The 14,558-nt window shown below is 25.8% G+C and overlaps 1 protein-coding gene across 4 annotated transcripts in view; it reads right to left on the minus strand.

Moving 5' to 3' along the window:
- Nucleotides 1–14,558, minus strand: part of LOC136087477 (uncharacterized) — a 122,865-nt gene that overhangs the window by 21,683 nt on the left and 86,624 nt on the right. For 3 of the 4 annotated variants that reach the window (XM_065810314.1, XM_065810313.1, XM_065810315.1), the window contains 8 exons: nt 13,418–13,866; nt 13,164–13,260; nt 11,632–12,080; nt 11,377–11,473; nt 9,150–9,598; nt 8,895–8,991; nt 6,889–7,337; nt 6,634–6,730 (listed from right to left, as the gene is read on the minus strand). In XM_065810314.1, coding sequence (XP_065666386.1) covers nt 6,634–6,730; nt 6,889–7,337; nt 8,895–8,991; nt 9,150–9,598; nt 11,377–11,473; nt 11,632–12,080; nt 13,164–13,260; nt 13,418–13,866 — 2,184 coding nt within the window. The remainder of the gene's footprint in view (nt 1–6,633; nt 6,731–6,888; nt 7,338–8,894; nt 8,992–9,149; nt 9,599–11,376; nt 11,474–11,631; nt 12,081–13,163; nt 13,261–13,417; nt 13,867–14,558) is intronic. The other variant, XM_065810316.1, reaches the window with a different exon arrangement.

Raw genomic sequence — 14,558 nt, forward strand, 5'->3', positions numbered from 1 at the left:
GGAAATAAAATAAATTGTCAAAAACTCAGGTATTACCAAATAAATTAAGTGATCATATAATGAACGGAAACACTTTTATACATCAAATTCTTCTATTCACAAACATTATACATAGGAACATTAAAAAGCTATTTAGATTTTGCATCCGGATAGTTATTTGTAAAAGCTATGATTTTAATGTTGCCCCTATAGCATCTTTAATATCCTCTGTGTATTGAAATAATATTAGTAAATTAAAACTAGAGCTGGTATAGAAGGTTTTATTCCGCAAATTAATAATTATACAACTTAAATAAACAATCATATCATTTTGCATAAAAAAAAACACAGCAGTTATCGAACCAGCAGTAAGTGATAGGAATCAGCACTCTTTCAGCAAGAATATAGCCACCAGGTTTAAATTTCTGAGTTTATTTTGTTATGGTTATGGTTTATATATTGTAGTTATTGTTATACTTTTGTAAAGTTTATTCTGATATAGTAATCTGTCTGATACGCAATCACCCCAGTCAGGATATAGAAAACAGATTGCCCCAGCTGGTTTTTATGATGTACCCAATTAGACTTAAAGGTATATATATGTTTATAACTAAACCATGCTTGCTATCATAAAGTTATTTTTTATAATATAAAAAGTTTTTTATATTGTTCTTCATAAGCAGAAAATAAACATGGCCCTCCAACAACAAGCGTGAGTGAAGTAAGTTTTAACTTTTATAAAGAGCTACATTACCATTTAAATAAAAGTTTGAAAAATTTATTATTTTGTTCATCTGAAGTTAAATTTTGGTATGATATATGCTTACTTTGTTCAAGTGAAGCTTATTTTTCAAGTTCAATAATTCAATTAAGTTTAGTACTGTATCAATTGAAAGTAAAAAGTTTAAAATTTTACTTTATAATTAATGTGCTGAAAATATTTAAAAATAGCAGACTTATTATTAGGTGGTGTGGTGTCAAAATTTTTTTTTCTCAGTATAGTTATCAAGCTCTGTATTGTAGATGATAATATTGATAAGGATCCTCGTATATATACTTTAGCAAACTTTTCTTTACTCTTTTTTGGATTGAAATAGAAATCGAAGCAACTTCAATGATATAAAATGTGATGGATTGCTTTAGTTAAGTCTCCACATTATGGATTAGCTTTAATCTAGAAAAAAAATTTATAAATTTTAAATCCACATTAGTTTTCACATCTTTTTGAGTATCTAACAACAAAACAACTGGTTGAAATAACTTAATTCTAGTTAAGAAACCAATAAGTAAATAAATTTCCTAACAAAACATACAAACATCTTCATGTTTTTTGATGGAAAACTTGTGATTATTTGTTTTTTCTGCCTACAAGTACGCGACCATATTTTTCTGAAAACAAGAATGTAAACATTCCCAACTCATCTTTATATAATGGACGGCTACCCAAAATCTGGACTGACTGTAAATGTCTTTTAGATGCCACAAGCTAAACTATATTTTTTCATGCGAATGTAGATTATAAAGCTCATTAATTTATGTATAAGTTAGTTTACTTATATTTAGATAATCATTAAAAATTAAAAATAGTAGTGTCCAAGTTTTACATGCTCTACTTGAATAATAACTTGCAAGGTCAAAAGTTCACCATAGACCATTTCAATGCTGAACAAATGTTAAAAAGCGCTATTTATGATATAATTGAACATACTTAGAGCAATTTCAGACACAAATAAGTGCAAGTGTGGCCAAAAATATCATTTCCTAGGTCAGCATGCAAAATCGACCTCAGCACTAAGCATATGCCAAGGTTTTCAATAAATTTGTAGTATTCTGATTATTTGCCTTGGCAAAATAGTGCCTAGGTTATACTTCAGAAATTTTTTAAAAAGGTTGTATTTTTATAGTCATAAAGGAATATAGGTTTAGTAAAAAAAGTTATTAAGCAACCTTATGAAAGAAAGGCTAGAAAAAAAAAACTGCAAGAGAAATCATTTCAAAAACCAAATATAATATTACACTGTATATACACCACAATATTACACCAGTGACAGAGAAAAGACTCTATTGAGCATTAAATATTGTAAAAAGTGCAAGTTCAAACTGAAGATGCACTTCTGATAAAGGTAGTTTTGAGCCAAAGAGAATTGCATTAAAAGGAGATTGGTGCCATTTTTCAACAATCATCATGCTGATAACAACTATGTATTTTGACTGGACCTGGCACCATTGCATTTTGCTAAAACTTTGCCAAACTGCTATGAGAACCATGATATTAATTTTATCAAAAAAGGTGATAGTCGCCAGCTGAGTTTAAAGATGGTGTCTCAATAAAAATACTCATGTTGGGCAGATGTTAACTGCATCCAGCTACTATCTTGTAGAAAGCCTCCTAGGCAAAGACTTTAAGGGGAAGCAGAATAATTCTGTTGACCAACCTTAAAACCATTCTTCATCTATTAGGCTGGCGTTGATGTAAATCTGTGTTACAGTGTTTCCCGCTTAGGATGATGAATGCTGAATTTTTTTGACTCTACTCATAGATTTTTGCTTGTGCCTCCTTGATAGTGGTCGTGCAACTCTTCCTGCTTTCTCCTAATGAGGATACAGCTCCAAAACGCTGATTAATAGTTCTGAGGCTGGCTAGTAGAAAAGTTCCATGAATTCTGTCGTTGCTCTCAGAGAGGTTGATTTCATCAACAGCTGTAAAATAACAGAGTATTAACAGTGCCACGTTGTACATGGATGGTGTCCCTGTTAGGGCTTTTAGTGTGCTTTGTTGAGGCTAAATCAGGAGTTAAGTTATGAATTTAAGTTAATTAGCAGGACTGAGACAACTGCATAGTTCGTTGTTTGGGATGCTGTGCTCTATAAATGAGCCAAGATCTTTTTAAACTTAAATTATGACGTTATTCATTTAACTTTTATTCCTTCTTGTCAGTTCCAAATCAAACCTAATTCTACTCCATTTTTCTCTTTCCCATAGTCATATAGCTGCATCGCTTTCTCATTTTCAACAAATATTATCATGGTTGCTGCTCATAGGATTCCTCATCTCTAGTTCCATCAACCAAAATTCATTCTCACTTGACTTGCCTTTAGCAAAGTCTCATTCCTTAACTGTATCTGTCCCTGCATGCTCTAAAAACTTTTGTTTGCATAGCATTTCAACTATTTAGAACTCTCTCCCTTACTTATGTGCTCCTGACTTATACCATTTACAACTTTCTAAGTCAATCAAAAGTTTTACTGTCAACCGTTTCCTTGCTCTTTAACTCTTTTTTTTGTTCTCTTAGCTCCCAACTTAATAGTGGTTGTTTGCAGCCTTGTTGGGAGTGAACCAGAACCAAAAAAAAAAGAAAGAGTCTGTTCTAAAGTTTCGCTCAATCTAAGGCTTTTTGGCTGTTTTGAAAGGCGAAGTGTACTTTACCTTTTAAAATAGCATTTACTCTATTGGCTTACTTCCTGGACACACAGATACCTAATTTCGACTGACTTTATTAACTAGTTTTGTAAATAACAGCAAAATTATCTGAAAGATTCAAAGACAGCAGTGTCTGCAATTCTCAAGGGCATAAAGATTGCTCCAAAGTGCATTGCATTTCTCCATGGATTATTCTTTCTGAAGGTTCCAATAGCAACTCAGACTTCTTTAAATGACCTAAATGCTTTTAAAATAGTATGATAGTCTTTCAGCTCTAAATTTCAGATGACAAAGTGTATGCAATAGTAAACATTTTGCTTACAATCAAGAGTTTTGAGTTTTAAATATACCCTACACCTCCGAAAGTACCATGCTAAAACTGTATTTCCGTGCAGTGGCCTTGTTTAACAAGATTTTTGCTTCAGAATTTAGGAAAAAAACATCAAATAGCCTCTTCAACTTAATTGCCCCTCTTAGAAGTCTTGTAATTTTGGTAAAGTTATTGGTAAATTTAAAAAAGAAAAAGAAAAAATGTTCAGACAGAGACTGTGAAAGTTCTCAACAAAATCTTTCCATGGTCTAGCTTCTTGTCTTGTGGTTGTGCTTCTTGCAGACAGTAATTTTGGATGATAAAGTCAAAAAAAATATTTTTAACAAATTGCTCTTTTTTTTGGCATTAGACAAAAAAGACTAGGTAAGCCGGGAATCCAGCCAGCCATTGTTCCACTGTCATCTCTTGATAATTTTGTCACAGAGCAATTTATTCTTTTTTTTATCCTAGAAGTTGCTAGAGAAAAGCTTTTGCTGTGAAGGGAGAAAAGCATGGTGGTTGCAAAAATAAGAGAACCCCTACAACATTTGTCAACTTCTATACTTGTAAAAAACAGTTTATAGTGTTTCTACTTGAGTAAAACAGTTTGCAAAGTTTCTACTTGTAAAAAACAGTTTGCGGTGTTTCTTCTTTTTAGACATTAAAATAACTGGTTATTCTTCTTTAGTGGATTAGAATATTATGAAAGTAAAAAATTATTACAAACAATTATAAAAAACAAATACAACAAACCACTATAATAAACAAGGAATTACAAACAACTCTCTAAAAAATATCTCTTTTAGAAATATTTTCAAGATTGAAAAAAAAACATAAAAATTAAGATAACATATTCTCAATTAGAATTATCATATAAATTGAATAAGTTAGCATAAATAATGTACAAATTAAAATTAGCATAACAATTTAAATTGTTAACATAGTAAAAAAATAAAATTAGCATAAGAAATAGCTTATTAATTAAAATGATTAGCATAATTAACATGTTAACCAAAATAATCATTAAACAATTTAAATATAAAAAAAATACTAAATAAAATCAACATAAATATCAAAACGATTAAATATTAAAAAAACTAACAGAAAAATTAATATAACTTAATCATGATATAAAACTAGGATAAGATTGAAATAGTTGACAAAAGTTAAATAAATAAATTAAATAAGTTAAATATTAAATAAACTAATATAATAATTAATATAACTAGATCATTAAATAAAACTAACATAAAATTGAAGTAGTTGACATATATAAGATAAAAAGTAACAATTAAAAAAGATCATAGAAATTTAATATTTGATTTTGTTTTTAAAAAAAATAATTAAGTTTTAAAAAGTTTGCTGAACAATGCATTAGTCTTTTGTACCATTAAAAGAGATAAACTAATAAACAATTGAATGTAATCAGCAGCAAGAGTTGCAAATCATTCTACCATTTAGTTAATAGTTTAAAATGAGTTTTGAAAGTTTCAAAATAACATTTTGTGATTGAAAACAGAAGCAAAGATTTGACAGAACAACAGCTAAATATATTGATTTCATTAAAATCGATCAAGAAATCAACATAGTTAAAATTAAAGTAACAGACTTCTGCTTGCATTCCTGCAACATGGAAACACACACAAAACAGAAAACAAAAATAAAAATTTGTTACATAGCACTATATGTTACATGTTAATACATTTATTGTTGCTTTAATAGTACAACAAAACACAGTTTACTGACTTATTAAAGACTTATGATGCTTTTGATTGTAAAAGTACACTTTAGAGTAAAAATTCTGAAACGACAACTACAAATGTATGTATATATGTATGTATGTATATAAATATGTATATATATATATATATACATATACATATATATATATATATATATATATATATATATATATATACATATATATATATATATATATATATATATATATATATATATATATATATATATATATATATATATATATATATACACATACATTTTCGTAATTCTCAAGTTGCTCCTAAAAGTCCTTATGATCTAATTAAAGAGCACCCTTAAAAAGCATTTAACTAGGATACTCATGCCTTCTTCCATACAAATTTACCTTATTGGACTAGTGCTGGTATAAAACTTATTCCTTTTGAACTAGAACTCTAACCATTGCGTCATTGCTGCATTTTTTTTTTCTTCTAAGATTATATACGTATAACCTTTGAAAGTTAATGTTTTTGTTATACAATAAAATGCATTTAGAATTCCATAAATACGGCTACATACAAACTTTTTAAAAAAAATGTATAATTATTTTTATTTTAACATATATTATTCAATAATACTTATAATACATATTAAAATGGAAATAAATATTTTTTCAAAAAGCTTATACCCAGCAACATTTTTTGAATTCTACATATATATATATATATATATATATATATATATATATATATATATATATATATATATATATATACACATATATATATATACATACATATATATATATATATATATATATATATATATATATATATATATATATATATATATATATATATATATATGTATATATATATATATATATATATATGTATATATATATATAAGTAAATAAGTGTATATATATATATATATATATATATATATATATATATATATATATATATGTATATACACTTATTTACATAGAAATATAAGTATATATATGTATATACACATATATATATAGATATATAAAATATATATATATATATATATATATATATATATATATATATATATATATATATATGTATGTATGTATTAATATGTAGAATGTTAAAGACTTTTTATGCCTTTGGCTGTAATAGTACGCTTTATAGTAAAAATTCTAGAACGATAACTCCAAAAGCAAAGAAATAAATTAAAACAAAATTTTTACCAGAATCTTGAATGTGATAAGAGCCTATGACTAATTCTTCTGCAACTTCCACTCCTTGATAATTATCAGCTACACATGTATGGTTTAATTGCAAACCCTAGACACAAACGTTAATAAACACTTGACTTCTGATTATTATATTAGAAATCAGAAATTGAAAAGTTTATTAATTGTTATTGTATGAATATATTGTTTTAAAAATAAAAGGTTATAATAATACAACAAATAAACAAGTTTCACAAAAAACATTCATACAGCTTTAAGTTTCGCACCCAAGCAAATTGTGTTAAGAAGATCATCTTTCCCATCTCCTGCTTCTTTTTGTTGTGGCTCTACTTTATTTAATTGTCTTTCTTGATGAACTTGATCAAACAAATCTTGTTTTACTGGTCGTGGAGTAAGCGACTTTCTTGGAAAAGGGATTGGGGGTAGAGTACCTGCACCCGAAACTCTAGGTTGCGGAGAGGGTGCAGGAGTATTTAGTGGTGATAGTAGGGGCGGAGCAGACATTTGAGGAGTAGATGAAGGACCTCGTAGCACCTGTTGAGGAGGTAGTGGATCTGCTTGTTCTGCTATAGTTAGTAAAGTTTTGACAGTTGCTTCACTTTTTATGGATATAGGTATAGTTGATGCACAACCACGTTGAGGTCTGCCTTGAGATGATAGTGAAAGAGAAGCAGACCTAGTTGTAGGAGGAAGAGCACCTAAATTTAGCTTTAGTTTATAAATTTAAATTATTATTTGAAAGAGTATTTAAATATAGATAAAACATGTTAAAAATTTTATTGTCTACTTAAATTTTTAGAAATACTTAAAACACAAAAATAGTTATTTACAACTTTCGTTGATCATAAATATAGTAATCGTTTAATAGATAAAATGAATATTATTGATTATGGTTATAAAGTTATAGCTGATAATCGTTTTTTTACTTTATTATAAAAAAAAGAAAGTCGTTAAACTACGTTGAATAATATACAGTGAATAAGCAGGGTTGCCAATTTATTTATTTACATTTAAAAAAAGTTAACGATATCATCTAAAGTTGTTTGATATAATAAAATGACAATTAATTTTGGAAACTTTATTAGGAGTTTCTTAAGGAATTAAAAATAAGACATCTACTAGATGTATGTATGTATGTATGTATGTATGTATGTATGTATGTATGTATGTATGTATGTATGTATGTATGTATGTATGTATGTATGTATGTATGTATGTATGTATGTATGTATGTATGTATGTATGTATGTATGTATGTATGTATGTATGTATGAATGTATGTATGTATATATATATGTATATGTATATATATATATATATATATATATATATATACATATATACATACATTTTCGTAATTCTCAAGTTGCTCCTAAAAGTCCTTATGATCTAATTAAAGAGCACCCTTAAAAAGCATTTAACTAGGATACTCATGCCTTCTTCCATACAAAGTTACCTTATTGGACTAGTGCTGGTGTAAAACTTATTTCTTTTGAACTAGAACTCAAACCATTGCGTCATTGCTGCATATTTTTTTTTTCCTAAGATTATATACGTATAACCTTTGACAGTTAATGTTTTTGTTATACAATAAAATGCATTTAGAATTCCATAAATATGGCTACGTACAAACTTTTTAAAAAAATGTATATTTATTTTTATTTTAACATATATTATTCAATAATACTTAGAATACATATTAAAATGAAAATAAATATTTTTTCAAAAAGCTTATACCCAGCAACATTTTTTGAATTTTACATATATATATATGTAATAATATTATATTTATATATATTGATATATAAATATAAATATATATATATATATATATATATATATATATATATATATATATATATATATATATATATATTACTTATTTACATATAAATATAAATATATATATGTATATACACACATATATATAGATATATAAATATACATATATATATATATATATATATATATATATATATATATAACTTATTTACATATAAATATAAATATATATATGTATATACACACATATATATATATATATATAAATATACATATATATATATGTATATATATATATATATATATATATATATATATATATATATATATATATATATATATATATATATATATATTTATATGAAGAATGTTAAAGACTTTTTATGCCTTTGGCTGTAATAGTACGCTTTATAGTAAAAATTCTAGAACGATAACTCCATATGCAAAGAAATAAATTAAAACAAAATTTTTACCAGAATCTTGAATGTGATAAGAGTCTATGACTAATTCTTCTGCATTTTCCACTCCTTGATCATTATCTGCTACACTTGTATGGTTTAATTGCAAACCCTAGACACAAACGTTTATAAACACTTGACTTCTGGTTATACTATTAGAAATCAGAAATTAAAAATCTTATTAATTGTTATTGTATGAATGAATTAATCAAAAAATAAAAGATTATAATGAAAAAATATATAAACAAGTTTCACAAAAGATATTCATACAGCTTTATGTTGAGCACCCAAGCAAATTGTGTTAAGAAGATCATCTTTTCCGTCTCCTGCTTCTTTTTGTTGTGGCTCTACTTTATTTAATTGTCTTTCTTGATGAACTTGATGAAACAAATCTTGTTTTACTGGTCGTGCAGTAAGCGACTTTCTTGGAAAAGGGATTGGGGGTAGAGTACCTACACCCGAAACTATAGGTTGAGGAGAGGGTGCAGGAGTATTTAGTGGTGATAGTAGGGGCGGAGCAGACATTTGAGGAGTAGATGAAGGACCTCGTAGCACCTGTTGAGGAGGTAGTGGATCTGCTTGTTCTGCTATAGTTAGTGGAGTTTTGACAGTTGCTTCACTTTTTATGGATATAGGTATAGTTGATGCACAACCAAGTTGAGGTCTGCCTTGAGATGATAGTGAAAGAGAAGCAGACCTAGTTGGAGGAGGAAGTGCACCTAAATTTAGCCTTAGTTTATAAATTTAAATTATAATTTGAAAGAGTATTTAAATATAGATATAACATGTTAAAAATTTTATGGTCTACTTAAAATTTTTAGAAATACTTAAAACACAAAAATAGTTATTTACAACTTTCGTTGATCATAAATATAGTAATCGTTTAATAGATAAAATGAATATTATTGATTATGGTTATAAAGTTATAGCTGAAAATTGTTTTTTTGTTTTATTATAAAAAAAAGAAAGTCGTTAAACTACGTTGAATAATATGCAGTGAATATACACGGTTGCCAATTTATTTATTTACATTTAAAAAAAGTTAACGATATCATCTAAAGTTGTTTGATATAATAAAATGACAATTAATTTTGGAAACTTTATTAGGAGTTTCTTAAGGAATTAAAAATAAGACATCTAATAGATGTATGTATGTATGTATGTATGTATGTATGTATGTATGTATGTATGTATGTATGTATGTATGTATGTATGTATGTATGTATGTATGTATGCATGTATGTATATATGTATGTATGTATGTATGTATGTATGTATGTATGTATGTATGTATGTATGTATTTATGTATGTATGTATGTATGTATGTATGTATGTATGTATGTATGTATGTATGTATGTATGTAGGTATGTATGTATGTATGTATTATGTATGTATGTGTGTATGTATGTATGTATGTATATATATATGTATATATATATATATATATATATATCTGTATATATATATATATATATATATATATATATATATATATATATATATATATATATATATATATATATATATATATATATACATATATACATACATTCTCGTAATTCTCAAGTTGCTCCTAAAAGTCCTTATGATCTAATTAAAGAGCACCCTTAAAAAGCATTCAACTAGGATACTCATGCCTTCTTCCATACAAATTTACCTTATTGGACTAGTGCTGGTGTAAAATTTATTTCTTTTGAACTAGAACTCTAACCATTGCGTCATTGCTGCATATTTTTTTTTTTCCTAAGTTTATATACGTATAACCTTTGAAAGTTAATGTTTTTGTTATACAATAAAATGCATTTAGAATTCCATAAATGCGGCTACGTACAAACTTTTTAAAAAAATGTATATTTATTTTTATTTTAACATATATTATTCAATAATATTTATAATACATAATAAAATGAAAATAAATATTTTTTCAAAAAGCTTATACCCAGCAACATTTTTTGAATTTTACATATATATATATGTAATAATATTATATTTATATATATTGATATATAAATATAAATATATATATATATATATATATATATATATATATATATATATTACTTATTTACATATAAATATAAATATATATATGTATATACACACATATATATAGATATATAAATATACATATATATATATATATATATATATATATATTTATATATATATATATATATATATATATATATATATATATATATATTACTATATTACTTATTTACATAGAAATATAAATATATATATGTATATACACACATATATATAGATATATAAATATACATATATATATATATATATATATATGTATATATATATATATATATATATATATATATATATATATATATATATATATATATATATATATATATATATATTTATATGTAGAATGTTACAGACTTTTTATGCCTTTGGCTGTAATAGTACGCTTTATAGTAAAATTTCTGGAACGATAACTCCAAATGCAAAGAAATAAATTAAAACAAAATTTTTACCAGAATCTTGAATGTGATAAGAGTCTATGACTAATTCTTCTGCATTTTCCACTCCTTGATCATTATCTGCTACACTTGTATGGTTTAATTGCAAACCCTAGACACAAACGTTTATAAACACTTGACTTCTGGTTTTTCTGTTAGAAATCAGAAATTATAAAGCTTATTAATTGTTATTGTATGAATGAATTATTCAAAAAATAAAAGATTATAATGAAAAAATATATAAACAAGTTTCACAAAAGATATTCATACAGCTTTATGTTGAGCACCCAAGCAAATTGTGTTAAGAAGATCATCTTTTTCGTCTCCTGTTTCTTTTTGTTGTGGCTCTACTTTATTTAATTGTCTTTCTTGATGAACTTGATCAAATAAATCTTGTTTTGCTGGTCGTGCAGTAAGCGACTTTCTTGGAAAAGGGATTGGGGGTAGAGTACCTACACCCGAAACTATAGGTTGAGGAGAGGGTGCAGGAGTATTTAGTGGTGATATTAGGGGTGGAGCAGACATTTGAGGAGGAGATGAAGGACCTCTTAGCACTTGTTGAGAAGATAGTAGATCTGCTTGTTCTGCTAAAGCTAGTAGAGTTTTGACAGTTGCTTCTCTTTTTATAGATAAAGGTATAGTTGATGCACAACCAAGTTGAGGTCTGCCTTGAGATGATAGTGAAAGAGAAGCAGACCTAGTTGGAGGAGAAAGTTCACCTAAATTTAGCCTTACTTTATAAATTCTAAATTATTATTTGAAAGCATATTAAAAATATAGATATAACATGTTAAAAAGTTTAAAAGTCATCTTTAAATTTTTAGAAATACTTAAAACACAAAAAATAGTTCTTTACAAATTTCTTTGATCATAATTATTAGTAATCGTTTTTTGGATTGGATTTGATTGGAAATTTAATGGATAAAATAAATATTACTGATTATAGTTATAAAGTTATAGCTATAAATCTTTTTTTACTTTATTATAAAAAAAATGTCGTTAAACTACATTGAATAATATACTGTGAATAAGCACAGTTGCTAATTTATTTATTTCTATTTAAAAAAAGTTTACGAAATCACCTAAAGGTGTTTGATATAATAAAATGACGATGAATTTTAAATACATTATTAGGGGTTACTTAAAAAATTTAACGTTAGACACCTACTAGATGTATGCATGTATGTATATATGTATATATATATATATATATATATATATATATTATATATATATATATATATATTATATATATATATATATATATATATATATATATAAATATATATATATATTCATATATATATATGTATGTATATACATTTTCGTAATTCTTAAGTTGTTCCTAGAAGTCCTTATGTTATAATTAAAGAACACCATCGAAAAGCATTTAAATAGGATACCCATGCCTTCTTCCTTACAAATTTTCCTTATTTGGCTAGTGCTGGTGTAAAACTTATTTCTTTTGAACTAGAACTTTAACCATTGCCTCATCGCTGCATATATATATTTATTTCTAAGATTATATACGTATAACCTTTAAAAGTTAATGTTTTTGTTATACAATAAAATGGATTTAGAATTGAATAAATACGGCTACGTACAAGCTTTTCGAAAAAGTATATATTTGTTTTTATTTTAATATATATTATTCAATAATACTTATAATGTATGTTTAAAAAAAAAAAAAATTTTTTTTAAAAGTTTATATCCAGCCATATTTATTGAATTCTACATATTATACTAAAAATTCAGGAACGATAACTACAAATGCAAAGAAGTTAATTAAAAAAATATTTTACTAGATTTTCGAAAGTGATAAGAGTCTATAACTAAATCTTCTGCACCTTTCTCTCCTTGATCGTTGTCTGCTACACTTGTATGGTTTAATTGAAAACTCTAGACACAAATGTTAATAAACATTTGACTTCTGGTTGTTCTATTAAAATCAGAAATTGAAAAGTTTATTAATTATTGTCGTATAAATATATTATCTTTAAGTTAAAAGATTATAATAATAAAACAAATAATCAAGTTTGACAAAAAACATTCATACAGCTTCACGTTGAGCACCTAAGCAAATTGCGTTAAGTAGATCATCTTTTCCGTCTCCTGCTTTTTTTTGTTGTGGCTCTACTTTATTTAACTGTCTTTCTTGATGAACTTGATGAAACAAATATTGTTTTGCTGGTTGTGCAGTAAGCGACTTTCTTTGAAAAGGGATTGGGGGTAGAGTACCTGCACCCGAAACTCTAGGTTGAGGAGAGGGTGCAGGAGTATTTAGTGGTGATAGTAGGGGCGGATCAGACATTTGAGGAGGAGATGAAGGACCTCTTGGCACCTGTTGAGGATGCATTGGACCTGCTTGTTCTGCTAAAGCTAGCAGGGGTTTGACAGTTGTTTCTCTTTTTATAGATTGAGGTATAGTTGATGCACGACCATGTTGAGGTCTGCCTTGTGATGATAGTTGAAGAGAAGCAGACCTAGTTGGAGGAGGAAGTGCACCTAAATTTAGCCTTAGTTTATAAATTTTAAATTTTTATTTGAAAGCATATTGAAAATATAGATATAACATGTAAAAAATTTTTTAGTATACTTAAAATTTTTAAAAGTACTTAAAACACAAAAAATAGTTCTTTATAACTTTCTTTAATCATAAATATTAGTAATCATTTCATACATAAAATAAATGTTACTGAAAATATTTATAAAGTTATAGCTGAAAATCGTTTTTTACTTTATTATAAAAAAAATGTTGTTAAACTACATTGAATAATATACAGTGAATAAGCACGGTTGCTAATTTATTTATTTACATTTAAAAAAAGTTTACAATATCACTTGAAGTTGTTTGATTTAATAAAATGACAATTAATTTTAAAAACTTTGTTAGGGGTTACTTAAGAAACTTAACATTAGACATCTACTAGGTGTATGTATGCATGTATATATATATATATATATATATATATATATATATATATATATATATATATATATATATATATATATATATATATATATATATATATATATATATAAATATATATATATATATATATATATAAATATATATATATATATATATATATATATGCATTTTTGTAATTCTTATGTTTCTCCTAAAAGTCCTTATGGTCTAATTAAAGAGCGTCCTTGAAAAGCACTTAACTAGAAAAATCATGCTTTCTTTCTTA

Source organism: Hydra vulgaris, chromosome 11 (assembly GCF_038396675.1).
Source record: "Hydra vulgaris chromosome 11, alternate assembly HydraT2T_AEP".
Lineage (NCBI taxonomy): Eukaryota > Metazoa > Cnidaria > Hydrozoa > Anthoathecata > Hydridae > Hydra > Hydra vulgaris.